We start from the raw sequence: 27,372 nt of genomic DNA on the forward strand, positions 1-27,372 counted from the left end.
ATCATCATATTGGCATCAACTAAAATGCTGAAATATAGCATAGATTCTCTTGCAAAGCCGTGTTCAGCGGTGTGTCCACATCACACTGAGACTCATTACAGTCGTGACCTCATGTTTCAACTCTCAGGCATGTTTCAATCAGAATTATATCACGGGCAGAAAACTAATTCATGTCAACTGCTTCAACCTGCCACGACTGGGAATCAATGACTTCCAGCATATGAAGGTAAAGCAAACAGCACGCAAACTGATACTACTCATTTCACGCAAAACATTTAGCTGGTCTCACATAGTCACCCGTGAATAACAAAACTGGAAAATGTGTTCTGAGATTCAAACTGCATTAACTACACAGTAAAAGATAATATATCAATATGGATTACTGGGAAATTCAATTTATCAACCACAGCAACCGCATAGCAACACTCTAGCAACCACCTAAAACACAATAAAAAACATAGCAACGCCCTAGCAACCACCCAAAATACATAGCAACGCCCCAGTAACCACCCAAAATATATTAAGAAATGCATAGCAACACCCTAGCTACCACCCAAAATACGTAGCAACGCCCTAGAAACCACCCAAAACACATTAAAAAACACATAGCAATGCCCTATTAACCACACAGAACACCCTAGTAACCACCCAAAATACATTAAGAAATGCCTAGCAACGCCCTAGCAACCACCCAAAACACATAGCAACGCCCTTGTAACCATCCAAAACACATAGCAACACCCTTGTAACCATCCAAAACACATTAAAAAACACATAGCAAAGCCCTAGCAACCACCCAAAACACATTAAAACACATAGCAACGCCCTAGCAACCATCCAAAACACATTAAAACACATAGCAATGCCCTAGCAACCACCCAAAACACATTAAAAACACACAGCAACGCCATAGCAACCACACAGAACACCCTAGCAACCACCCAAAATACATTACGAAATGCATAGCAACGCCCTAGCAACCACCCAGAACACTTTAAAAAACACATAGCAACGCCATAGCAACCAAACAGAACACCCTAGTAACCACCCAAAATACATTAAGAAATGCATTGCAATGCCCTAGCAACCACCCAAAACACATAGCAACACCCTAGAAACCACCCAAAACACATTAAATACACATAGCAACGCCCTAGCAACCACCCAAAACAATATATGCGTTAATATATATCTGTCTATCTACCTGTATAACAGGCCCGGCTCCAGAATCAAATCACTGAGGGTGCTTCTTAAATTAGTGAGGGTGCTGTAACTATATATATATATATATATATATATATAGGCGTCCGTTGCTATGGCGCAAAGAGCGCTCCGTTCATAATCACTAAAAAGCTGTCATTCATCGCGATCTCACAAAGATACGTTATTATCAATAAAGTTCTCTACGCTGCACAAGGCATCAACACTTTGTTATAATGAGATGATTCGTACTGAACACAATACCAGAACAAAAACTGATTTCAGCGGTGAGTGAATTCTAACTTAAACGCTTCTGATTTAAAAAATCAACAGATATGTCATTATGTCATATGTCAACATTGCTCAACGCTACAAAAACACATTGACACAGAAATCGATCTCCAGAAAGAAAACCATAACGCACTGGATAGTTTGACAAATATTAAAAAAAAGCCATTAATACAGCTTTAACTGAGGGTGCTTTTGATTTCGTTTGAGGGTGCTTAGCACGCTCTAGCACCCCATAAAACCGGGCCTGCTGTATAACTGTATCACTTCGTGGTTGTGATGTTGTGAATTGAACTGCTCATTGAGGTCTGTTGGCTTGTTGAATGGAAACATGGAGTTGTGAGGATGTGGCACACTGGATCGAGTATCAGGTGAACCATTAACAGTCATTTCAAGACAAAACCAGCATACAATTATTCTATTTCAAGATATTATTTAAATGCAGTTACTAGAGGAGGAGAAATTATTCTCAATGCAAAAGCAACAAATATGTACAAATTTGCCATTCAAACGCTTGTGTCCTTTATTTGATGTTTTTGAGGATCAGGACGTCACACAATCTACTTCATCTGTCTGATTTGATTAGATTCCACAGAATGACAGATGAATCAGTGCTGAAATACTGTAGAGTTTGATTGGACACACGACCTATTTTGCCATCATGCAGGGTTCTCTGATTATTTACACTGAGCTCATTCTCTCCGTCCTGCACGTGACCCATCAGAACAGACCTGAGACCAATATTTGGGACGCCCTAGAAACCATCCAAAGCACATTAAAAAACACATAGCAACGCCCTAGCAGCCACACAAAACACATAAAAAAGCACATAGCAACGCCCTAGCAACCACACAAAACACATTAAAAAACACATAGCAACGCCCTAGCAGCCACACAAAACACATAAAAAAGCACATAGCAACGCCCTAGCAACCACACAAAACACATTAAAAAACACATAGCAACGCCCTAGCAGCCACACAAAACATATTAAAAAACACATAGCAACGCCATAGCAGCCACACAAAACACATTAAAAAACACATAGCAACGCCCTAGCAGCCACACAAAACACATAAAAAAGCACATAGCAACGCCCTAGCAACCACACAAAACACATCTGCCCTACAAAGGCAAACGACCTTAACTCGCTAGAGTGTGGAACTGAGAAAAATTACTTTCAAGATTTTTATTTGTCCAGCCAAATTAATTATAGGTAGGAGACTGAAAATCTGGCAACTAGATGTTTTAGTAATGAAAATTATCTACATAAAGAAATCTTGAGTTTTACCCTTATTTTGAAGTTACTGTTCTCTGCCTTTGCATTGTCTGCAAAAAGTGAGATGTCCCGCCAAGGCAAACGGCAGTAACTTCCACATGATCAATATCTGGTTGCTGATCACCATCTACAAAATCATTATAGTCACACCTGTATCTAGTGATCTCATAGTCTATAACATGTAGTAATGTGACTGTATTCATTGTTTTTCTGACCCCAACAACCAGACAAAAAGCTAAACATGTGAGTGGATACTGTTTTGCAAGCAATTTATTTGCAATGTTCTCTAACGTAAAAGGATGCAAGATGTAGCCTAGCTGCATTTACATTGAATTGAATGAATATAGCCTAGCTTAAAAGGACGACTTGTGGATTGATGTGAACGCAAGGAAGTAGGAATAATGCTCGCAATGCTTGTGGATTGAACATTTACCTGGACCTTTATGTCTGCATCAAACTTGAATGGACAGTAAAACAAAGGCAGAGTACCGTAACTCACTTCGAGCGTTCCAAAACAAGGTCAAAGAGCGGTACCTGGTGATATACGGTGTTCTGCCTTGGTTTCTCCTGGGCGTTTCCATCTTACTGTTAAGACAACCCATTATTTTCTCGAAAAAACAACTAAATTGACTCAAGACACTTACACACATGATAAAGGATGTCTTGAATGTCCCAAAAATATCAATAACTAATTTTCGACCTAAAACAAAGTTACGGCCTTTTGCCTTTGCAGACATTAGGAAACACGTATGGTAGCAACGTCCTAGCAGCCACCCAAAAAACATTAAGAAACGCATAGCAAGACCCTAGTAACCACCCAAATCACATTAGGAGCCATATAGCAACGCCCTAGCAACCACTCATAAGCTCATTAGCATCATGGCTTTGAATTGTGCTCAATATAGAGTCACATGATCTTCAGTAAGTGCAGACATCAGTGTAACACACACACACACACACACACGTGTCTCTGCTGTTTCTCAGCTGATAATAATAAAAGAAATTGCAATCAATAACTTATATAACAATAACAATAAAAACGTGATGTGAAGTGAACACACACCTGTCTTGACAGGGAACGTTCTGGCAAGGTTTTCTAAAATGTTCTTCCAGTAACATTATTTGAACGTTTATTCAGAGTTATCTGGTCTATAATGTTCTAAATCATTCAATCATGGAATGTTTTTCATAAATAACGTTTTCTTAACTTAATGCGAACATTAGCACAACGTTGCTGTTACATGAATGCAAAAAATCCTCAAACTGTTGTTTTAAGCCAAATAAAGCACATGTGACCTGCAGCACAAAAGCAGTGTTAAGTCGCTGGGGTATGTTTGTAGCAATAGCCAACAATACATTGTATGGGTCAAAATTATAGATTTTTCTTTTATGCCAAAAATCATTAGGATATTAAGTAAAGGTCGCTCTCGTCTCCACAAAGGCGTTTTCTCTGACGAACCGCTGGAGGATTTAGCAACAATACTACGGCGAAGGCTTGCTGCTTAATATTCATGAGAACACGCTTCACCATTGGCGGGTAAGAACTCAAACGTCAGCGTGCCTGATTAATATTCTAGAGTCGCGCTTTCCCATTAGAGGACAAAAACATAACGTGAATGATATCATATTATATAACAATATAATAATGTTACAGTATTGCACGATAGGATATATAACAGCAATACAGTTTAATAGAAAATCTAATAATAGCCAAGCTTTGCCACAAGGAGGTAGCGTTAAAAATAAAGACTATTAAAATATTACACAATACAATAATCGATATACCAACGTCAGCGTGTTTAATATTAATATTCCAGAGCGCGCCATCCAATTGGAAGGTTACCGAGTGACTGTAGCATGACCTAATTAATATTCATGAGCCGAGGCTTCGCCGTACTAGGGCTGGTAATTCGGGCGCATGCAGGCGTAATGCGGAGAGGCGAGCTTCTGTCTGCGCCTTTATTAAAGCAGAACAGACGGATCCTAATGAACATCTCCTGCACTACAGAACGGCGTGTAATTAGCTGCTCGCCCGCGCTACGGTCATGGACGTGTGGAAGCGCATCGGAGGTCCTGATGCGGGAGGATCTGATGTGCACTGATCTATTTGGGTCACCAGAAGGAAGGAGCTGCTGAAAATGCGGTGATTTCGGTGGAAATACGGCGTGCATTTGCCCTGGTGAAGCAAAGCGGATATCTTCGACAGGTAGGCTAAATGATGTGATCCTCCGCCGCTCTCATTGCATGCATCCTCAGATGCGTCTTCGCTTTCTGAGCACATCACTGAGATCTTAAGGACAGGTATGAGAAAGAAACCCCGAATAACACATTTAACGAATGAATGCACATCTGCAAGGTCACAAAACGCCTTCACCTGCTGCGAGTGCGCTCGAAATGAAGGATGCATGTCATGTTTCATTATCAAAAGATCATGTGCAATGCATTTGCAGGCTTGGAATGGTGGCAGGTTATTCTGTTACTGCAGTTTTACATTGAGCTGAGTGGCAGAATCAGGGTGGTAAATTACCACGGTACAGACCTGGCCTTCAATACACTCGTATACTTCGGTTATTTGCCTTTGATCAATTATATTTAGTATGCTTTTGTAAAAAAAAAAATGCATGAGTGTTCAAGAGGATTGTGCATGCTTGCACATGAAGACAGGCTCTTTACGAGCTCTTCATCATGTTAGGGTTATTTTATACTCTCTGATAAGATTTGATCTGATGCATGGGTGTTCAAATCAAAGTTCCAGTTTTTCTGAATGCATCTAATGTCCACTACTCAGTTAACAGGGACATTTCACGAATGTGTTTTTAAAGGTTATGTAAATGTTACAACAAAACACTCAAAATAATCTATTTGATAAACGTTATCGTAATGTTGAAAGGAAACTGTTCTCAGATTGTGTTTCAGAACCAAGAATACAAAACTGGACGCTGTAAATGTTTCAAAGACATTTATAAATAATCATGTTTTCATAACAGATTCAAATGCAGTGTTCCTCTAATCTTTGCATAACCAAGAAAAAACATTCTTTAAAAGAATGGGTTGCGAGAACATTCAAATGTAACATTTTCATACTGTTTTCATAATGATCAAATGGAATGTTCCTCTATAGCTCATATAACCAAGAAAAACGTTCTTAATACATAAAAAACCTTTAAAAAACATGTTTTCATAACTTCATGGCAAAACATTCTAAAATGTTTTTGATAGGTGGGTAATTATGGCTGAAAGTCTGTTTTGTCATAGTTTGGTAAGGGAAAGTGTTTAAAATGTATTTCCTGAGCAGATTCGCTGATTTATAGCATTAATATTGTTGATAGGTGTAATGTTCAATTACATTCTATAGATTTAGGAGCAGCAATCATTTTGAATGAGAATTGTCATTATTTACTCTCCCTCATGTCGTTCTTCTGTGGAACAAAAATTAAGATATTTTGAAGAATGTCGGCAACCAAAACATTTCGGTTCCCATTGACTTCCATTATATTTTTTGACCATACAATGAAAGTCAATGGGGTCCGAAGCTGTTTGGCTGCCAACAAGTTTAAAAAGGTCCCATTTCTGTTGAATATTCACTCAAAAACACATTCCCAAAGTCAATATCTGCGTGGCATGTGTGTGTGTGTGTGTGTGTGTGTGTGTGTGTGTGTGTGTGTGTGTGTGTGTGTGTGAGTGAGTGTGAGTGTATGTGTGTGTGTGAGAGTGTGTGTGTGTGTTTGTGCGGTCGCTCTCTAAATCATTTATGTCTATCTATCAGTCCAGACAGGACACTGGCAGCCAATGCAAAGAAATAAGAAAATGAACTCTGCTTACTGTCTTTCTGAAAATGTTGCCGTGAGGAACTGCAGAAAACATCTGCTATAGTCTGATAACCTCACATCTGTGCTGCTTCTGTGGAAGATCTGATCTCACAGATCACACACGAGGTGATGAAGTCACACTCAGACTGTCGGAGGCATGAATCAAGCCCTCAGTCCGCTCGCTGATTTCAAACCTGCGTTTATGAATCTGAACGAGACGTCAGAGCTGCAGTGGAGAGGAAGACTCACAGATAACAAAATTAGGTTATAAAAAGTTGTGGGAATTTTGTTTTTAAAATGTTTCTTGCAACGCTGTACATTATTTTTTACCCAAAATATGTATTTGAATGATTATTTTTAATATTCTAAAACTCTCATGATCAGAACATTATTTAAAGGTTACAAAAAAACTTTCTTAGAATGTTCATCATGTACAAATAACATCATAAGAAAATTGGGAGAATTTTGAGTGTTTTGTCCTAACATTTAAAAAATGTTCATGAAAGTTGTGAGAACGTTCTCTCAAAGTTATGAAGAAACATTCATAGAATGTTAACAGAATTCTTGTTCAGAGTCATATGTGAGCCTGGAGCACAAAAGCAGTCTTAAGTCGCTGGGGTATATTTGTAGCAATAGCCAACAATACATTGTATGGGTCAAAATTATAGATTTTTCTTTTATGCCAAAAATCATTAGGATATTAAGTAAAGATCATGTTCCATGAAGATATTTTGTAAATTTCCTACCGTGAATATATTAAAACTTAATTTTTGATTAGTAATATGCACTGCTAAGAACTTCATTTGGACAACTTTAAAGATGATTTTCTCAATATTTAGTTTTTTTTGCATTTTCAAATAGTTGTATCTCGGCCAAATATTGTCCAATATATATGAATAATTTCACAGAATTGACCCTTATGACTGGTTTTGTGGTCGGTGAGTGTGATTTCACCAAGTACAACATGTTCCTGGATCATCATCCTTGTTGTTCCTGGAAAATCATTCCAATCAACCAATCAGAATTACAGGTGCATCTCAATAAATTAGAATGTCGTGGAAAAGTTCATTTATTTCAGTAATTCAACACCTGTAAGGGATAACTTTTCAGGAAATGTCAGTTTTAGGATTAGGTGCTTCTACACTCTTGTTAATCAGCTATCATTTCACACTGATTTTAGGAATAAATTATAGGTAAGGTTAGGTTAGGGGTGGGGATTGGGTTAAATCTGTATTGTTGATCCAGGAACATGTCTTACTCGGCAAAATCACGGCGACCTTTTGTGGTCCAGGGTCACATTTGGTCTTTAATAATCAAATTGACGTTCTCAAAAATTATAGCACAAAAACGTTATTGATACATCATACATAGAATGTTTTATTTCTGAAACATTTTAGTTGGATGTTCATCTAACGTTTTAAAATGTTACTTGTTTCAGAACGTTCAGAAAACATTCAAAAGTAACATTCCCATAATGTTTGTGAAATGATACAATGGAACGTTCTCCTGACATTCACATTAAAAAAAAAATGTTTCTGGACCATTTAAAAAAAACTGGACATTTTTAACGTTCAGAGAACATTCAGAAGAAACATTCTCATAACTTCATGGGAACGTTTTTAGAACATATTTCTTGTCAGCAGGGAATTTGCGTACATCCAATCAGAACTGCGCAGAGAAATGGCAGTATGAGTGCACTGAATGTTTGTTTGGTTGAAAAGCAGTGGTTTCGAGTCCTGCTGGCGTCATTAGTTCGGCCGAGCAGCTGAGGATGTGTGAAAACAAACCCAAACGCTGCTCTCTTTCACACGCTGTCCTTCTCCAACACACGCTTCTGAACACAGCGAGTCACGGGAGATCCGTCATGCTGCTGCATTTATGCTTCAGTGAGTGTTGGCTGGGGAAAATGGGATGTAAAATAAAAATAAATAAATGGCTCGCACTGAGCATCCAATAGCACATTCACAGCGGTGTTTCGGAGGGGAAGTAGCGACTGCGGCGCGGCCCGCTCAAAATACACACGCTTTGCCAACTAATGCAGCCAGCTGGTTGGCAAACAACACCAGCGACACAGACTCAATAAAGAGGCTGATGGGAAGGTCATTTGATATGCAGAGAGTGTTAAATTAAACACCAACAAGACGGGTCATTTGTCCTTGACCCGTGAGCTTTAGTGCGTTATGATTATATGAATACATTCAATGCATTATTTAGACTCCGCTAACAGTGATTGTTCTCAGAACGTTCTGGCAAGGTTGCAGTATCGTTAATGGAACGTTCCTTCAAATGTATCCAGTCTTGCAATGTTAATGGTATGTTCGTTCAAAGTTATCTGCACGTAAATAATGTTCGCAAATCATAGCACAAAAACGTCATTTATACATCATTCATAGAAGATTTTTGTTCCTGAAACATGTTAGTTGGACATTTTTCTTCTACTCGTTTCCGAATGTTCAGAGAACATTGAAAAGTAACATTTCTATAATGTTTGCTTGTTGCCTCAATGTTTGTATAACCAAGAAAAAACCTTTATAAAACATACAAAAAATTGGACATTCAGAAATAACGTTTTTGTAACTTAATGAAACATGTTCTTAGAATATATGCAGAGAGTGTTCAATTAAACACCAACAAGACGGGTCATTTGTCCTTGACCCGTGAGCTTTAGTGCATTATGATTATATGAACACATTCAATGCATTATTTAGACTCCGCTAACAGTGATTGTTCTCAGAACGTTCTGGCAAGGTTGCAGTATCGTTAATGGAACGTTCCTTCAAATGTATCCAGTCTTGCAATGTTAATGGTATGTTCGTTCAAAGTTATCTGCACGTAAATAATGTTCGCAAATCATAGCACAAAAACGTCATTTATACATCATTCATAGAAGATTTTTGTTCCTGAAACATGTTAGTTGGACATTTTTCTTCTACTCGTTTCCGAATGTTCAGAGAACATTGAAAAGTAACATTTCTATAATGTTTGCTTGTTGCCTCAATGTTTGTATAACCAAGAAAAAACCTTTATAAAACATACAAAAAATTGGACATTCAGAAATAACGTTTTTGTAACTTAATGAAACATGTTCTTAGAATATACTATAAGGCTGTTATTGAAAATAACTTGTTCTTAATGACTTGCCTGGTTAAACAAAGGTTAAATAAAATAATAAAGTTTTTTAAATGATACTTGTTTTTTAAATGTTGCTACTTGTTTCAGAACATTCAGAAAACATTCAAAAGTAACATTCCCATAATGTTTGCGAAATGATACAATGGAACGTTCCCTAAACATTTGCATAACCAAAAAGAAAAACCCTTTTCTAAAACATTTAAAAACCGTTCAGAAATAGCGTTTTTATAACTGAATGGGAATATTAGCGAAACGCTCTTAGCACATGTTAGCGGTGGCTGTTATTTTTGCGAACACCGTCACGTGCGTTTGCTCACTCAGTGGCAGCCTGTCATTATTTAAAGCAGTGGCCTTTATATGTGACAAAGATGAATTGGCATGCATGTTCCTGTTGTCTATTTCATGCATTTTATAGGTTAGCACGCTCCCGTTTTCAGTGCTCTTCCAAACTGTCAGATGTCAGGTGTCACCCTCATCCTTCACTTTTATTGCCTGTTTTTACATGAGGTCTCTCTCCAGCCGGCTCCTCTATTGTCTGCATGACAGTCTAATGATGCCGACTCTCTCATGATCACAGGCCTGATGCACGGCAGGTTATTATCGCATGCATTCTCGGCACGCAGCTTTGAAAGGCTCATCACCCGTGACAGCGCTTGACATCGTCTCATCTTCAAAACGCACATTCAGAAGAGACGTGCATTTCCAAGGTTACAAATGACAGAAGCCACAAGAACTGATCTGCTGATATTTGAGTGCATGTTAGGAACAACCCTGTAAAGCAGAGCAGCAGAAACCAAGAGACAACGCTCCAATTCCTCGTACACATAATTAAACATCTTTGCAAAGAGCCATTCTAATCAAAACCGTAGCTGGTATGAAATGTTATATCTCGTCAAGGACTTAAGAGTCATTCAGAGAATACGTTTCTCATCCCGCACGAAGTAACACGAGCAGAGCCGAGCGAATCGATGTGTCGTGTCTCTCCTGGTGTGGCATCTGTGTTGATGCTCTTTGTCTCTGCTCGGTCTTTGGAGACATCAGACTAATTCTGATGAGTATCTGGACGGCCAGAGGAGTCTTTCATCTCGCCAAACACACAGATGAAAGGATCAACATTATCATATCAAAAACAGCGTGCAGTGGAGCCTGAGCTTTAAGAAATGTCCCCAGAAAGCTTCTCGAGCTGTCAGATTCCCTCAGACGTGATGTTTCACATCATTTCGTTTGCACGTGGTGACTTGTTTGTTTGTACAGCAGAAAACCTAAATTAGGGTTTTGTAGCTTTTAGGCGATGTGTGTCCTGACGTCATCTGTTGTGCTCCTAAACATTAAAGCTTCTAGCATTTATTTAGGCAATATCAACCACTCATCTTTTTTGTCAGAGCTTGTACACTGCCATTCAAATTCAAGTTTGTTTGTTTTTTTTAAAGAAGTCTCTTCTGCTCACCAAGGCTGCATTTATTTGATCAAAAACACAGTAAAAAATTATGAAATAGTTTTACAGTTTAAAACAGCTGGTTTCTGTGTGAATCTATTGTAAACTGTAATTTATTTCTGTGATCAAAGCTGAATTTTCAGCATCATTACTCCAGTCTTCAGTGTCAGAAATCATTAAAATATGCTGATTTTTCTGCATAAGAAACATTTCTTATTATTATCAATGTAGTGGAAACTGTGAATAGAATAAAATAGAAAGCTCAAAAGAACAGTGTTCATTGTTCAAATATTTTGCAACATTATAAATGTCGCTTTTGATCAATTTAATGTGTCCTTACTGAATAAAAGTATTCATTTCTTTCAGCCTGTCACATTCACTGCTCTTGATCTGCCACTGATAATGAGAATCGCCTCTGTTTGCTTGCTTCACAGGTTGTTTAACCAATACCCGGAACCCAGATGGAGACGCTACTGTTTTTTTTGATGGTTGTTGTATTGGCATTAAAGGCCCAGAAGATCCAAGTATGTCCCAAGCGTTGCATTTGCCAGGTTTTGTCCCCCAATCTGGCCACCTTGTGTGATAAAAAGGGGCTGCTGTTTGTCCCTCCAAACATCGACAGACGCACCGTCGAGCTCCGACTGGGGGACAATTTCATCACGGGCATCAAGCGGAAGGATTTCGCCAACATGACCAAACTGGTGGACCTGACGCTCTCTAGGAACACGATAGGATCGGTCACGCCTCACGCTTTCAACGATTTGGAGAACCTCCGCGCCCTTCATCTGGACAGCAACCGCTTGACCCACATAACGAACGATACGTTTAGCGGCATGTCCAAGCTGCACCATCTCATTCTCAACAACAACCAGCTCACGCACATCCACATAGGAGCGTTCAACGACCTTCTCGCGCTGGAAGAGCTGGATTTATCCTACAACAACCTGGAGAGCGTGCCGTGGATCGCCATCCAGCTCATGAGCAACCTGCACACCTTAAACCTGGACCACAACATGATCAACTACATTCCCGAAGGAACCTTCTCCGGGCTTCAGAAGCTCAAGCGTCTGGATGTAACGTCCAATAAGCTCCACAAGCTTCCGCCGGATCCAGTGTTCCAGCGCGCCGGAGTTTTAGCCACGTCTGGTGTTTTGGGTCCGTCGTCGTTCGCGTTGAGTTTCGGAGGAAACCCGCTGCATTGTAACTGCGAGTTGCTGTGGCTTCGACGGCTGCGGCGTGAGGATGATCTGGAGACCTGCGCGGCTCCGCAGCATCTCGCCGGACGCTATTTCTGGACCGTATCCGAGGAGGAGTTCCTGTGCGAGCCGCCGCTCATCACTAGACACTCGCAAGAGACTCGCGCTCTCGAAGGCCAGCAGGTTTCCTTGCGCTGCAAAGCCCGCGGCGATCCGGATCCCGTCATGCATTGGATCGCTCCGGACGGGAAGCTGGTGTTCAACTCCAGTCGCACCGTCCTCCACTCGGACGGGACACTGGACATCCTGATCAGCACGGTCAAAGACTCTGGGTCTTTCACTTGCGTCGCGTCCAACCCGTCTGGAGAGGCGCAGCAGACGGTGGATCTGCTCATCACCAAACTTCCACATTTCACCAACGACACCAGTATGGTCCGAGAGCCGGACCCGGGGTCGTCTGACATCGCCACTTCTGCCAAGACGGGCGGAGACGGAGGCTCCTCGCTGGGCAACAAGGGTGGACAGGAGAAGAGGGTTCTGATCTCGGAGATCACCGCAGCCACGGCTCTGGTGAAGTTCAACTTTCAGAGGAATATCCCAGGGATTCGGATGTTCCAGGTCCAATACAACGGCACTTACGACGACTCGTTAGTGTACAGGTGAGCCTGTTTGGTCTTAAACACCTTACAATATTCCAGGATTTCAGAGAGCAGTGCACAGCTGGGATAGGGATAGTTCACCCAAAAATGAAAATGCTGTCATTAATTACTCACCCGCATGTCGTTCCAAACCCGTAAGACCTTCGTTCGTCTTCAGAAAACAAATTAAGATATTTTCGATGGAATCTGAGAGCTGTCTGACCCTGCATAGACAGCAACACAACTGAAATGTTCCCAAGTCCAGAAACGTAGCAAGGAGATCTGTAAAATAATCCATGTGACATCAATGGTTCAACCGCAATTATACGAAGCTACGAGAAAACTTTGTGCGCAAAAGAAAAAAAAAACGACTTTATTCAACAATTCGTCTCCTCCGCATCACCCTGGTGCCATTTTGGAGAATATCAGCTGGACGTAAACAGCGCATGCTGTTCTGTGTCAGCTGCGTCACACGGATATGTTGTTTTCATTCAAAACGAAGTGCAAACAACGTACGAAACAGATCCGGCGTGAAGCAGCCGAACATTTCAGTTGCGTTGCTGTCTATGCAGGGTCAGACAGCTCTCAGATTCCATAAAAAATATCTTAATTTGTGTTCCGAAGATGAACGAAGGTCTTACGGGTTTGAAACGACATGAGGGTGAGTAATTAATGACAGAATTTAAATTTTTGGGTGAACTAACCCTTTAAATAAAAAGTCGCATTTACAGCTTCACATTAATAAACAGTATTAATGTTGTAAAATTGATCAATTATGAAGAAACTTTCAGCTGTGAAGCAGCTCTACAGGCCCGTTCACACAAGAACGATAACTATATTAGCGTCCACACAGCGGACGATATCTTCTGTTTATTCCAAGCGCACGCTCGTCTGCTGCTTTAAATGCTCGAGCTTGTTACGGCAGGACAGATTCGGATTGGCCGTCAGTGTTTTTATCATTCGACAGATGGAAAAAATCATACTGAAAGTGATTCCAACGATATCGTTTCTCTGTGCCTTTATCGTTATAGCTGTGGTGTGGACGCTGCTGTTCTTTAATATTGAGAACGATTTTTAGAACTATATCTTTATCGTTATCTTTATAGTTATCGTTCTTGGTGTGAACGGGCTTTAAAGAAGACAATAGAGTCGTTGTTCAGCTCAGTTCAGTTAACGGAATGTTCTGAGAGCTCAACATTAATGGAACATTTGGTCAAAGTTATCTGGTCTTTAATGTTTTCAAAATGTTAGCACAAAAACGTTAATTTATCGTTCATGCAATGCTTTTCCTGAAACGGTTTAGTTGGATGTTCGTCTAACATATTTTAAATGTTGCTACTTGTTTCAAAACTTTCAGAGAACATTCAAACGTAATAAAATGATACAATGGAATGTTCCCTTAACATTCATATAACCAAGAAAAAAGCATCTCACTGGACATTTTGAGCGTTCAGAGAACCTTCAGAAATAACATTTTTATAACTTTTGGCAAGGTTCTCTCAAAGTTATGAACAAACATTCTTCCAGTCATTAATTATGTTCTCAAAACGTTAGCACAACAACATTATTCATACATCATACATGGAATGTTTTTTCCTGAGACGTTTTAGTTGGACGTTCGTCTAACGTTTTTATAAATGTTACAACTTGTTTCAGAACATTCAAAAGTAATGTTCACATAATGTTTGCAAAATGATACAATGGAACGTTCTCTTTTGGGGGTTCAAAGAACATTCAGAACATTTTTTTTACTTTATGGAAACCAACATATTTTTGTTAGCTGGGTTCAGGATCTATTCTCATCTAATAGTGTCAGTGCAGTCAGATTGATAATATTACTCTATTTTAATCGTCCCACCAGACAAAAACAAGACCAGAGTGTGTCCTGCTAAAGCTTCTTTATACACCGTAGATCTATAATAAGTAGATGAGTAGGGCTGGGAATTCTTTTTAAATAAATAAAGTTTGGTTCCGTTAATGTTCCTTGCACATGCATTTTTCTGTCTATGTGAACAGAAAACTGCACTAAAATTATGTTTCTAAATTTACTTTACAGTGGTGCGTAATCGCAGTATTGAATGAGTCTTATGAGCCGGTTCTTTTTAGTGAATCAAAAGCGTACAGCGCAACCAGTGCAGTCTGATTCCCGAATTAATGACGCTTATGAACCAGTTATTTTTGGTGAATAAAACAACATAGTGTTATCCTGTGAGACTTAGTAACTGATTGGTTATTCATAATAGCATGAAAAGAAAATTTTAAGGAATAAATGGAAGTGGACACAAATAAATTCATCAAAATGAAGTGAGTTTTGATTAGTTTATCTTCCCTTCAAAGAGAAAATAAGTCGATTTTTTTTTCTGAGGTCAATGACAGGTTTGTTCATTTTGGCAAATTTCTCAGAAAACAAGACTTCCTCGAGTAAATATATCTTAATTTAAGAATGTTTCGATTTTTTAAGATCCCGGCTAACAGGGAACGTTCTCACAACTTTCACTAACGTTGTTTTAAAAGTTATATAAATGTTAGGTCAAAACATTCCTAAAGTAATGTTTATGGAACTTTATTAATATTTGGTATATGTTCTCATAACATCCGAGAACGTTCAAATAATATTATATTTAGTAGAACGATGTGAGAAATTACATTATAGTCATGACAAGAAAACTGGACATTTTAATGTTTTTAGACTACTAAAAATAAACGTTCAAACACATTATATTTTTGGAAACAGTATAGTTAGTAGAATGTTGTAAGAAACTTTTTTGTAACATTTAAATAACATTAGAATCACAAGAAAACTGGACACTTTGCAACATTTTAGAAACATTTCAAAACGATGTTCCTACAACGATGTTCGATTTCTCACCATTTGTGCATTTCTTACCCTTTCTCGTCCTCAAAAGTACTAAAGGAAGTTCCTTCCTGTAACAATGCATCCCTAATGAGATCAAATGATGAATAACAGCTCATTGATTATGTTCTGAATGATGCACGTTGATTGGTTCTAGCAGTATTTCTGACTGCATGTTTGCTGATAGCTGATGGCTGTTTCTTGCAGAATGATTCCACCAACCAGTAAAAGCATCACGGTCAACAACCTGGCAGCAGGAACCACGTACGATCTGTGCGTTCTGGCCATTTACGACGACGCCATGACCGCGCTCACGGCCACACGCGTGGTGGCCTGCGTTCACTTCGCCACCGAGCCGCAGTATATGCGCTGCCACTTCATGCAGTCACAGTTCCTCGGCGGCACCATCGTGGTCATCATCGGTGGCATGATCGTCGCGTCAGTCCTGGCCTTCATCATCTTCCTCATCGTGCGCTACCGGCTGTGCCAGCAGGAGGGCGCGGATAAAGGCGTGGAGCTGGGCGACATGCGCTCGCAGTCCGAGCATCAGGTGTGTGGCATCATCAAGTCCATGTCCAAGCAGGTTCTGGGTCCAGACGCGTGTCGGAAGGTATCGCCGCAGAGCGAATCCATGCCATCCCGACAGTCCAAGCCGGCTTCTCCGGACTGCACCGTCACCACATCCGCCGCCAGTCACAGCTGGCATCCCGCATCCCCCAGTCCAGTTCGTCTGGCGCGCACGGACAAGCAAGTCAACGTAGAGCCAGACAACACCAACAAGAACAACTCGGCCAAGGTGCGTCCAACCATGCGCGCCTACTCCACCATGGTGACGCCGGCGTCGAACCTCCACAACTACCAGACGGTCCCGGTGGGCTGCGTGCGTGTGAGCCGCCGTCACTCGCTGAACGTAGACTCGTGCAAACATCCGGCGTACATGAGCTACCCGCAGCCGCTGCGCTCCAAACGCAGCTTATCCATGAGCGGCGGCGATATTCCCCAGATGGACTCGGGCGAGAGGCGCAGCGGGAGATCCTCGCTGTCCCAGTCCGAGTGGGTTCTGGAAAGCACATTATAATGGAGGACTTTGCACTTCACGTGAATTCAGTGGTTTTTAATAGTGTTTCAGGCCACCGTACGTGTGTTATAATCTCGGACTGTCAAGAGGACGATGTTTTTTAAGCACAAATTAAATACCGTTTCCTGCATATAGTAAAACAATACTACGACTTGTATATTTCTTTGTTTTATGGAATAATACACTGCATAGTTATAAACATGTTACGTTGTGTAAAATAAAATGTGAAAATGATACGCGTGCACGTGTTCATTATGACTCGATGCATTGTGCATTTGTGAATAAAGGACAGAAAATGCAGTCGAAACGTCGGCGGCAAAAATGTAAGAATTTTGCAATTGGAATATACTTTGGTGCGTGAGCTTAAAAAATGTTATAGGTTTTATGAAGGTACATTTAAGACTTTAAAACCTTTTTACAACCAAGTAAGGAAGATAAATAAGGAATAAATTGAACGGAACACAAATTGTCCAGTATTTTTGTCGTTTTCCAGTGCATATGTCTAGAAGATACTTAAATCAAGATACATTTACTGGAGATGCAAAATAATCATTAGTAGTCTTGTTTTCTGAGAAATGTATCAAAACGAGTTCATGATCACAAGAAGAACAACTATCTGTCAATGGGCAACAAAAGTTCAAAGGGAAGTTTTCATTCGCCACTGACAGATATTTGTTCTTGTTTTAATCATAAACTCACTTCATTTTGTTCAGTTTCTCAGAAAACAAGACTTCATGTCTTCACTGTGCGTCTCCAGTAAATGTGTCTGGATTTGAGGATGTTTAGAGATTTGTTCTGGAGAACAAGACAGAAATACTGAGCAAGATTTATTTATTTTTGCAGAACATTCAGCATTTAATGCCATGACTTTATGAATTTAAGACTTTCTGCTCTGATTTAAGACCTTTTTAGGCCTTAATTTGTGGAAGAGCGAGTCCAACAAGAGGAAAAATCTTTGACATTTCTTAGAAAATGCTTTTATTCAGAGGCCAGAAAGTGCAAAATGACAAAACGTTTTCTAATCACATTGCCTCGTGTTGGACTTGTTCATTAGACATAAATGTACTTTCTAACGAGGGTTTAATCTTCTGCTAAAATGGTTTAATAGGTAAATCAGCGCTGATGGTGCTGAGGAATCTCAGATGTAGCTGCGCAGCTTTTCCTTCGGATATTTAAAAGGAAACACGAGGAAGATAAATAAGGAATAAATTGAAGGGAACACAAATTGTCCAGTATTTTTGTCGTTTTCCAGTGCATGTCTAGAAGATACTTAAATCAAGATACATTTACTGGAGATGCAAAATAATCATTAGTAGTCTTGTTTTCTGAGAAATGTATCAAAACGAGTTCATGATCACAAGAAGAACAACTATCTGTCAATGGGCAACAAAAGTTCAAAGGGAAGTTTTCATTCGCCACTGACAGATATTTGTTCTTGTTTTAATCATAAACTCACTTCATTTTGTTCAGTTTCTCAGAAAACAAGACTTCATGTCTTCACTGTGCGTCTCCAGTAAATGTGTCTGGATTTGAGGATGTTTAGAGATTTGTTCTGGAGAACAAGACAGAAATACTGAGCAAGATTTATTTATTTTTGCAGAACATTCAGCATTTAATGCCATGACTTTATGAATTTAAGACTTTCTGCTCTGATTTAAGACCTTTTTAGGCCTTAATTTGTGGAAGAGCGAGTCCAACAAGAGGAAAAATCTTTGACATTTCTTAGAAAATGCTTTTATTCAGAGGCCAGAAAGTGCAAAATGACAAAACGTTTTCTAATCACATTGCCTCGTGTTGGACTTGTTCATTAGACATAAATGTACTTTCTAACGAGGGTTTAATCTTCTGCTAAAATGGTTTAATAGGTAAATCAGCGCTGATGGTGCTGAGGAATCTCAGATGTAGCTGCGCAGCTTTTCCTTCGGATATTTAAAAGGAAACACGAACGAATCTGAAAGAAGCAGCTGGATGATGATGGAGCTGACTGGCTGAAGATGATGTGTTTGATGAAGCAGAAGGTCTCGAAGTCAAAGCCCGCAGCACTGGCTAATTATTTTTAGAAGTGTTAATCCTTGTGTTCCAAAGCAACGGCATGAAGGTGATGAAAGAAGAGCAGTTCTTAACCCTCAGAACGCAGAAGAGATAGGTTAAAAATGTCTACAAATGCATAGTTTTTAGTAAGGGAGCAAAACGTTGCAAATGCTTTAAGACACTCAAAATACACAACATTTATTTCTATCAGATTTTTTACAGTTCTTTTTTAAGAGATGTTACAGGTTTTGTGTTGACCCGGGTGTGTATGGAGCACCAAAAATATCAAAAATACTTTACTTTTTTTACGTAAAATTAACTATGGAGTTATATTAGTGTAAAAAACCTTTGTAAAATATATTTAGCCTTTTCTACGGTGGCCGAGAAGTGCAAAGCAAATCACAATTCTGAAAACAAAATAAATTACAAACGCAAATCTTTTCCCCATCTCTCACACACTTTTGGGACTGCATTTTGTTGATGAACATGAATATGTACGACTATTGATAAACTATTGCAGCTTGAAAAATATAACTTTTTTTTTTAATTTCAGAAATAGAACGTTTATGCAAGCGAAACTAATTTATTTTATTTGAAAACTATTTATGTTGTTTTGATGTTTTGTTAGAAATGGATATATATAGGTTTCATAAATTTGGATTGCGCAATCATGAGTTAGAAATTCAAAGGAACTTAATTAATCCATTCATTCCAATGGGGTTAATACTGATAATTCTCAGATTTTATGTTCTTATAAAATTCACACAATGAAATATTCAAATAGAATTTCTCATAAATTAAAAAAAGGGATAAATGCAGTAAAAACGTGGTAACATTGAAAACTCTCATTAATGAGAAGTTGCTGATCAGATACAATATTGTTTTAGTTGAAAAATGTTAAGTTATGACTGTTTTATATAACAATGCTTTGGGTCCAGGAATGTGAAAACCGTCTACAGATTATGAATGCATTGCGAGGGTTTCTCTCGCTCGTTATCGATATTAAAATGCTGCGCCGCTTCTCGGTGTGTGTCGTCTCGAGTGAGTCCTGAAGACTCACATTAATAAAAGATGCGCATCTTCCGGAGGAAGGAGATTTTCGGCAGGTTTGCATTCAGAATAAAATATAGAATAACTATATGCATTTTACCATAAAGTAAACAACATTTTAATGTAAATGCATGAAGTGCTGGATATGGCCAGCTAACAAAAACAATCAACTGATTTTTTTTTTTTTTTATTAAGTTGAAATTTGTACAGCCCATAGCAACTAAATTTAAGTTTTAATTTTTAGCGTATGTTCTAAGAACATTTTACTAATATTCAAATTAAGTCATAAAAATGCTATTTCTAAACTTTCCATTTTATCGCTTGGCAAACATGTTACTTCTGAATATTCTCTGAAGTAGTAACATTTAAAAAATGCTGACCAAAACATATGTGAGCCTGGAGCACAAAAGCAGTGTTAAGTCGCTGGGGTATATTTGTAGCAATAGCCAACAATACATTGTATGGGTCAAAATTATACATTTCTCTTTTATGCCAAAAATCATTAGGATATTAAGTAAAGATCATGTTCCATGAAGATATTTAGTAAATCTCCTACTGTAAATATATCAAAAGTTAATTTTTGATTAGTAATATGCATTGCTAAGAACTTCATTTGAACAACTTTAAAGATGATTTTCTCAATATTTAGATTTTTTTGCACCCTCAGATTCCAGATTTTCAAATAGTTGTATCTCGGCCAAATATTGTCCTATCCTAACAAACCATACATCAATGGAAAGATTATTTATTCAGCTTTCAGATCATGCATACATCTCAATTTCACAAAATGGACCCTTATGACTGGTTTAGTGCTCCAGGGTCACATTTCATAAAAAACGATCCATGTAAGATGTATAAATAAGGTTTTTGTGCTAATGTTTTGAGAACATTATTAAAGAGCAGATTAACACATTAATGTTACCACAAGAACGTTTGTGTTCATAACTTACGGAGAACCTTGCCAGAACGTTCTGAGAGCTTCAGCTATATCATGTGACGAAGACACAGTTACATTGTTAGAACTACATAAATCACATAACATCATACGTGTGCATTAATTATTATGTTATACATGTAATTAAAGAGCTTCTAACTGTTCCATCAAACCCAGTTGGCCAAGAACCGGTTTGGGTAAGAGCATGATAAAAAAAAGTGCAAAGTGCGAGAGAAAGAATAACGAAGCAATCGCTCATTATACTCCGTCCTGCTGAATTATTCATGAGCTAATTAAGCCGCTGCGACGAGGACAGACTGATGGACACTATCCTCATACCTGTGGAGAGAAATTATAAACAAAGAATCATAATAAGCGCAGAAGCAATTCCAAGCATATGCATTATTAATGGAGGGAAATGTGCTTTGAATGAACATCCTGGTTAATATTGAATGCGATTGCTCCGTCTGAATGCAAAGCGTGAGAGAGGATGATGGGAAATGTAGTTTGGTCTGCTGTTTCTAATAATAACGAGCGTGTTTAATGCGCTGCTAAAAGCGCTCTGATGGGGTTTTCTCAGAAGCTCAGTCTCGGATCGGTCTCTGGCTCTTCGTGGTGTCGTGTTTCTTTAGAAATGCACTGAAGCGCATGCGCGGCTGTATTTACTCTGAAATAATGCGACGGCCCTCATCAGATGATTACATGACTTACAGAAGAGACTTTCACAGCGGTTTCAAAGAGAATGGGACTTTATTTAAAAGTTTTTGTTTTTTTTATAATAAAGCATATATTTTTTACATATATATAATTATCAATTATAAATTACATTTATGTATAATTATTTTAAAATAAGATTTTATTTACATAAATTATATTACATTTATAATTTTATTAGATTAACATTACATATTTATATACATTATAAATTCTATATTACATTTATATATTATTTACATTACATTATATATTAAAATTATATTGTATTATATTCACATTATTTACATATGCAACTTAGAAATGTTATATTATATTAAAATTTGATATAATTTACATACATTATAAATTATAAATCACAATTAGAATTATATTATAATATATTATTTACATACATTCAAAATTGACATTTTTTATTAAAAATTATACACATTACTTTATATTATAATTATAAATATGTTATAAGCATACATTATTTACACTTTAATTATTTTAAATGAATTATTTACATTATAAATTACAATTATAAGTAGTTTCTAATATATATATATATATATATATATTTCTCATTGATGTCAAACAGCGGCTGCTGCTCTTATCAATGGATCGGATCTCTGCAGGGTTATTTTAGCGCTCCTGACGCCTGCGTGGGATTCGAGCGGATCTGCTGCATGTCTCAGTTACCTTGGCAACATATTTCTGCATGTAGCTCGCAGCAAAGACACACAGAAATGATTCCACATCGCAACCCAATGCAATACCTGCACCACTATGAAATATTAACATGAGAAACATTAATAATGCATCTGCATGGGGTAAATATCCCTGTGGAGAACATCCTTTTAAAATCAATGCTCCCAAAACACTGAGATCACACACCTGATCTGCTGCGACTGAAACACAGTGTTCAACAAACGAGACGCTCGACTGACATCAGCTGCACATCAGTCAGCCGATCAATGATCCAGATGTGATCAGAGTCTGAAAAACAACTGCACATTCACTTCACGCCATGATGGATGCTCTGCAGTGAATGGGTGCCGTCAGAACGAGAGTCCAAACAGCTGATAAAAACATCACAGTAATCCACAGCACTCCAGTCCATCAGTTAACATCTGGAGAAGACAAAAACTGAGACAAATCCAGCATTTTAACTGAAATACGAGTCCATAATCCATAATAACTCTTCCTCCAGTGAAAAAGTGCATCTGCTGTCGTCTCTCTCATCAAAATCCAGCCACATATTTGTTTAGAGCTGTTTAAACGCTGCTTAGTGTGGTGTGTGTGCGTGCGTGTGTGTGGTGTGTGCGCGCGCGTGTGTGTGTGTGTGCGCGCGCGTGTGTGTGTGTGTGTGTGTGTGCGTGCGTGTGTGCGCGTGCGTGCGTGTGTGTGTGTGTGCGTGTGTGTGTGTGTGTGTGTGCGTGCGTGTGTGCGCGTGCGTGCGTGTGTGTGTGTGTGCGTGTGTGTGTGTGTGTGTGTGCGTGCGTGTGTGCGCGTGCGTGCGTGTGTGTGTGTGTGCGTGTGTGTGTGTGTGTGTGTGCGTGCGTGTGTGCGCGTGCGTGCGTGTGTGTGTGTGTGCGTGTGTGTGTGTGTGTGTGTGCGTGCGTGTGTGCGCGTGCGTGCGTGTGTGTGTGTGTGCGTGTGTGTGTGTGTGTGTGTGCGTGCGTGTGTGCGCGTGCGTGCGTGTGTGTGTGTGTGCGTGTGTGTGTGTGTGTGTGTGCGTGCGTGTGTGCGCGTGCGTGCGTGTGTGTGTGTGTGCGTGTGTGTGTGTGTGTGTGTCACTGGATGTGAAGCAGCTGTTGAGTCTTCATGAAGTCTAACGATTAATCTGGGCTAATTAAAGCTCAGGAGCTGGAGGATCAGAGTTTCCTCATCAGCCAGTCACTGAGAACCAGAGAAACATTAAAAAAGCATTAAGGCAGCTGATATGCAAATGATCTGCTTTGATGGAGATGAACTGGACTGATGAGCGAGTCATTACCAGCCCGGCCACTAGAGGTCGCTACACAGACTAGTAGTTTTACTTCGTTACTGTACTTAAGTACATTTTCAAGTATCTGTACTTTACTGGAGTAGTTTTATTTTGAGTAACTTTTACTTCACTACATTCCAAAGCATAAGATCGTACTTTTTACTTCACTACATTTCACAACACGTATCGTTGCTCCTTATAATACATCACATGCTCTGAGACGCAGAAGCGGTGTCTGATTCATGAACGAACTGATTCTTTTCAATGAACCTTTTAAATCGGTTCGCAACTCGCACCAAACGATTCATTGACGAATTGGAATGATCCGATTGCAGCTGTTCTGGAGTCGATAACTCACTGATTCAAATGATCCGTTTAGTGCGAGACTCAGTGAACTGAATTCACAAGAAAGAACCTAAGTTACTCTGTATCTGGATCAACTAGCCGAGTAGACAAATATACATCTTTATTCATAACCATGCTGAAAATAAGTCAATAATGTTAGCTGATGCTAACTGTCTAGCTAACGAGCTTGCTAGTGCTAAATCGAGGTAATTTTTTTTAAATGAAGTCCAAATATTGTTATTCAGCCACCTAGATAGATCACATCTGAGGGGAAAGAAAGGATGTGATGTTCCGAACATGGTAACTACAGTAATTATCACAGTGGGAAGTGATTCTCAAAGTGTTTTACACCACAGACAAGGTTTGAGAGGGAAAAAATCATTATGAAAATATAATTATATTTTCCTTATTATATTCATTATTTCCTTATTCCTTGACATTGACATTATTGGTTATTTTGGGACAATCCCAGGTGTTTTGAGCAGTAGGATTATAAAAAATATATATGCTAATATAAAATTAAATGATAAAAGTAGCCTATATAAAACTGCAAAATAAAAAAATTACACATTTCATTCAATGTTAGGTTTTTTTTTTGTAATTATTTGTGAAATTTACAAGCAAATTCTGAGTGAAAATTATTACAAATAAAATCCTACAAAATTTTCTATGAAAAAAAAGCTTTTAAAATTTCCATATTATTATTATTTATTTTAAATTTGTTGGTAATTAAAATAAAACTGAAATAAAATAAATGGGTGACTACCTGAAATGAGTTTAAATTGATTTATAAAACTGAAATAAATTAAATATATAGAAATATTTGCTAAAAATGACAAAACACAATTACTAAAACTTCAGCTTAAAATAAAAACTGAAATATAAATGTTAAAAAATACAAATAAATATTATAATCGTATATAAAATAACACAAAAATAACAAGCTTATGTCTGTTAAATGTTTGGACTGTATACTGAAGACAATATTTCACATTTCCTTTAACGTCAGTATGATTCCAGGAAAGCAAATTAAGTTGACAAAAGCTGATATTTCCCTCTTTAATTGTAGTTTGCTGAAATACAGGTGAGGTGTAAATATAGGTGTCAATATTAACAAAGGATAGTTCATGGTTTGGACCTTTACAATACATTCTAACAAAGAAAAAGCGAGTTTACCTGTGGTTTACCGTGGTGCGACCGACCGCTGCTTACGAGAGAGGACTGTACGTGATCACAGCCGCTCCGATTAGCACCGCTTCCACTACAACCACACAACAACAGAGGAAGAGACAGCAACTAACATCAAACTCTCAGGGATTATTCATGATCACAAGCATCTCCCAAAATAAGTGTACAATATGCACACTTGGAGAAATAGAAAATTAAAAGCGATACGTCTATGAAGACCAGAGAGAACGAAGTAAAAGGGGAAAAGAATGAAGCAACAGTCCCTTGTTCTCTTTTGTCGTTTATGTGGTAAAAAGCATCATCCGAGGATGGGCTGGAGGAGCTCGGCTCGGTTCCTCGGCCGACAGAGCGGCGTTATGAAGTCGGTTTGAATGCAGGGCGTTTCCAGTCACAGCCAGCACTGGCGGCACTTCCTTCCAGTCCGTGTGAGAGCTAGAGCATGGCTTCACGTCTGCAGTGCTACGATGCTTGAGGACACCACGCCGCGCCGCAGTTCATTGGTTGGTTTTGGCTTTGGCGTGTGTCAGAATGTGTGATTTGAGGTTGGTGGACTGAGCAAACTTTTTATTGCAGCCGTCGAAGGGGCAAACGTAGGGCCGGTCCCCAGTGTGAATCCGGACGTGCGTCCGAAGGTTAAAGTCCAGAGAGAAGCGCTTCCCGCAGCCCTCGAACGTGCACTAGACGGAGAGAAGCACAGACGGTTAGAGACGCGACGAGAAAACACACGATGATCAGAATAAGATCAGGAACACTGCTTCAGGTACACCAGAGACTCACTGCAGCCCGCTCAAATACAGCTGTGGTTGAACTTGGAAAAACTGTAAAAAATATATTACCATAATATCATCTCAGAGTAATAACAATATTAAAACTGTTTTTTTTTTTAAGAATATCACACAATCTTTCCTCCATATTTTAATTTTAACAGTAAACCTCTGTTGTGGAAAAACGAATCATTTTCATTTGATTCTATTTTAAAAGTTTAATTAAATCGTCAATGTTTTATGCCTTGATTACCACAGTCTTTGATAATAAATTTGTATTAAAGAAAAAACAAGTAAAACATTTCATACTGCCATATTACTGTAATTTTTGAGTTGTTAAAGTTTTATGAAAATGATTAGACTTTTACGCTTTTTGATTATTAAAATTTAAACCATTAAAGTGCAAAAAAAAAAAAAAAACCTTGCGAAACAATTTTGGAAGGGCTCTAAAAGTGTACTTTTTTTAAGCAATACATTGTTGTTAAATGGTCTACGTTTCATGACTTCAATCAATTAGGCATGCTTTTTGATTACTAAAATTTAATTTAACCATTAAAACAGAAAAACTAAAATGTTTTATTTTTTTTTATTAAATTTGGGGAAAAAATCTAATGTATTTGCTAGGGCCCTAGTCAGCCGTCTGAGGCAGTGGTCTAGACATGGAGGCAACTCTGCTCTCTATTTAACGTTGCTGCCGTTCCCATTATAACTCACGGGAGTGTTTTCCGGTCTGATGACGTACCTGGAAGGGTTTCTCTCCGGTGTGAACCAGCTGATGGCGCTTGAGTTTGGAGCTCTCCACGAAGGCTTTCCCGCACTCGGCGCAAACGTGAACCCGCGGGCCGTGAGTGTGCAGGTGCTTCCTCATGGCTGAATTATCCCTGAACATTTTACTGCAGCCCTGTCAGAAACACAGCAGAAGCGTGTGATCGGAGCTGTCGAGTCCCAGCGCTAAAGACAAACACACACATCCACTCACTCACTTTGTGCGGGCAGGCTATCGTTCGAGGCGCGTCGTCTTCCTTGATCTTCCTCGGCTTCATTCTAGACCAACACAACGACATCAGAGATCAGTTACCCAGCATGCTCTGCGTATCAGAGGACATCTAAAGCACTTCCACCCGTGACGTATGGTGCTGCAGTTACCCAGTGACCCCAGATGCTCCAGTGACCAATAACAAGTCCTCAGGTGAGAGATTCAGTCTAAGACTCACCGAGCGGGACTACGAGCAAAATGAGCTCCGCTGTGACTGAAGGGGCTGAGAAATAAAACAACTAACACAGTAAACATCTGGTCAAAGCAGCAGAACGTCCTCACTGCATCACTGATCAACACTCACTCGACATGAATCAAAAATAAAAGAGGAGCTTTTCACAGGAAGTACAATGAAACTGGCACTATATCCAGATAGATCACATGATCCAACACACACACACACACACACACACACACACACACACACAC

At 39.0% G+C, this 27,372-nt stretch overlaps 2 protein-coding genes across 6 annotated transcripts in view; one reads left to right on the top strand and one right to left on the bottom strand.

The window, feature by feature from the left end:
* The first annotated feature begins 4,809 nt into the window (after positions 1–4,809).
* Positions 4,810–17,143, top strand: lrfn5b (leucine rich repeat and fibronectin type III domain containing 5b). Of its 2 annotated transcripts, none has more exons than XM_016448851.1 (3): positions 4,810–4,973; positions 11,578–12,998; positions 16,039–17,143. In XM_016448851.1, the coding sequence occupies exons 2-3, from the start codon at positions 11,605–11,607 to the stop codon at positions 16,907–16,909; spliced, it is 2,265 nt and encodes a 754-aa protein (XP_016304337.1). In that variant the 5' UTR covers positions 4,810–4,973; positions 11,578–11,604; the 3' UTR covers positions 16,910–17,143. The 2 variants fall into 2 exon arrangements, with proteins under 2 accessions (XP_016304337.1, XP_016304338.1); XM_016448852.1 differs by lacking the exon at positions 4,810–4,973 and adding an exon at positions 5,001–5,068.
* A 7,857-nt stretch (positions 17,144–25,000) lies between these two features.
* The window catches only part of LOC107659816 (transcriptional repressor protein YY1-like), a 7,444-nt gene continuing 5,072 nt past the window's right edge, over positions 25,001–27,372 (bottom strand). For 3 of the 4 annotated variants that reach the window (XM_016448856.1, XM_016448853.1, XM_016448855.1), the window contains 4 exons: positions 27,122–27,166; positions 26,891–26,951; positions 26,650–26,808; positions 25,001–25,820 (listed from right to left, as the gene is read on the bottom strand). In XM_016448856.1, the coding sequence (XP_016304342.1) occupies positions 25,638–25,820; positions 26,650–26,808; positions 26,891–26,951; positions 27,122–27,166 (448 nt within the window). In that variant the 3' untranslated portion in view covers positions 25,001–25,637. The remainder of the gene's footprint in view (positions 25,821–26,649; positions 26,809–26,890; positions 26,952–27,121; positions 27,167–27,372) is intronic. The other variant, XM_016448854.1, reaches the window with a different exon arrangement.

The sequence above is a fragment of the Sinocyclocheilus anshuiensis genome, unplaced genomic scaffold (assembly GCF_001515605.1).
Source record: "Sinocyclocheilus anshuiensis isolate Anshui unplaced genomic scaffold, SAMN03320099.WGS_v1.1 scaffold519, whole genome shotgun sequence".
Taxonomy (NCBI): domain Eukaryota; kingdom Metazoa; phylum Chordata; class Actinopteri; order Cypriniformes; family Cyprinidae; genus Sinocyclocheilus; species Sinocyclocheilus anshuiensis.

Coding starts and splice junctions, on each gene's coding strand:
- lrfn5b (XM_016448851.1), top strand. CDS start 11,605: ATGGAGACGCTACTGTTTTTTTTGATGGTTGTTGTATTGGCATTAAAG. Junction 12,999..16,038: donor GACGACTCGTTAGTGTACAG/GTGAGCCTGTTT, acceptor TGTTTCTTGCAG/AATGATTCCACCAACCAGTA.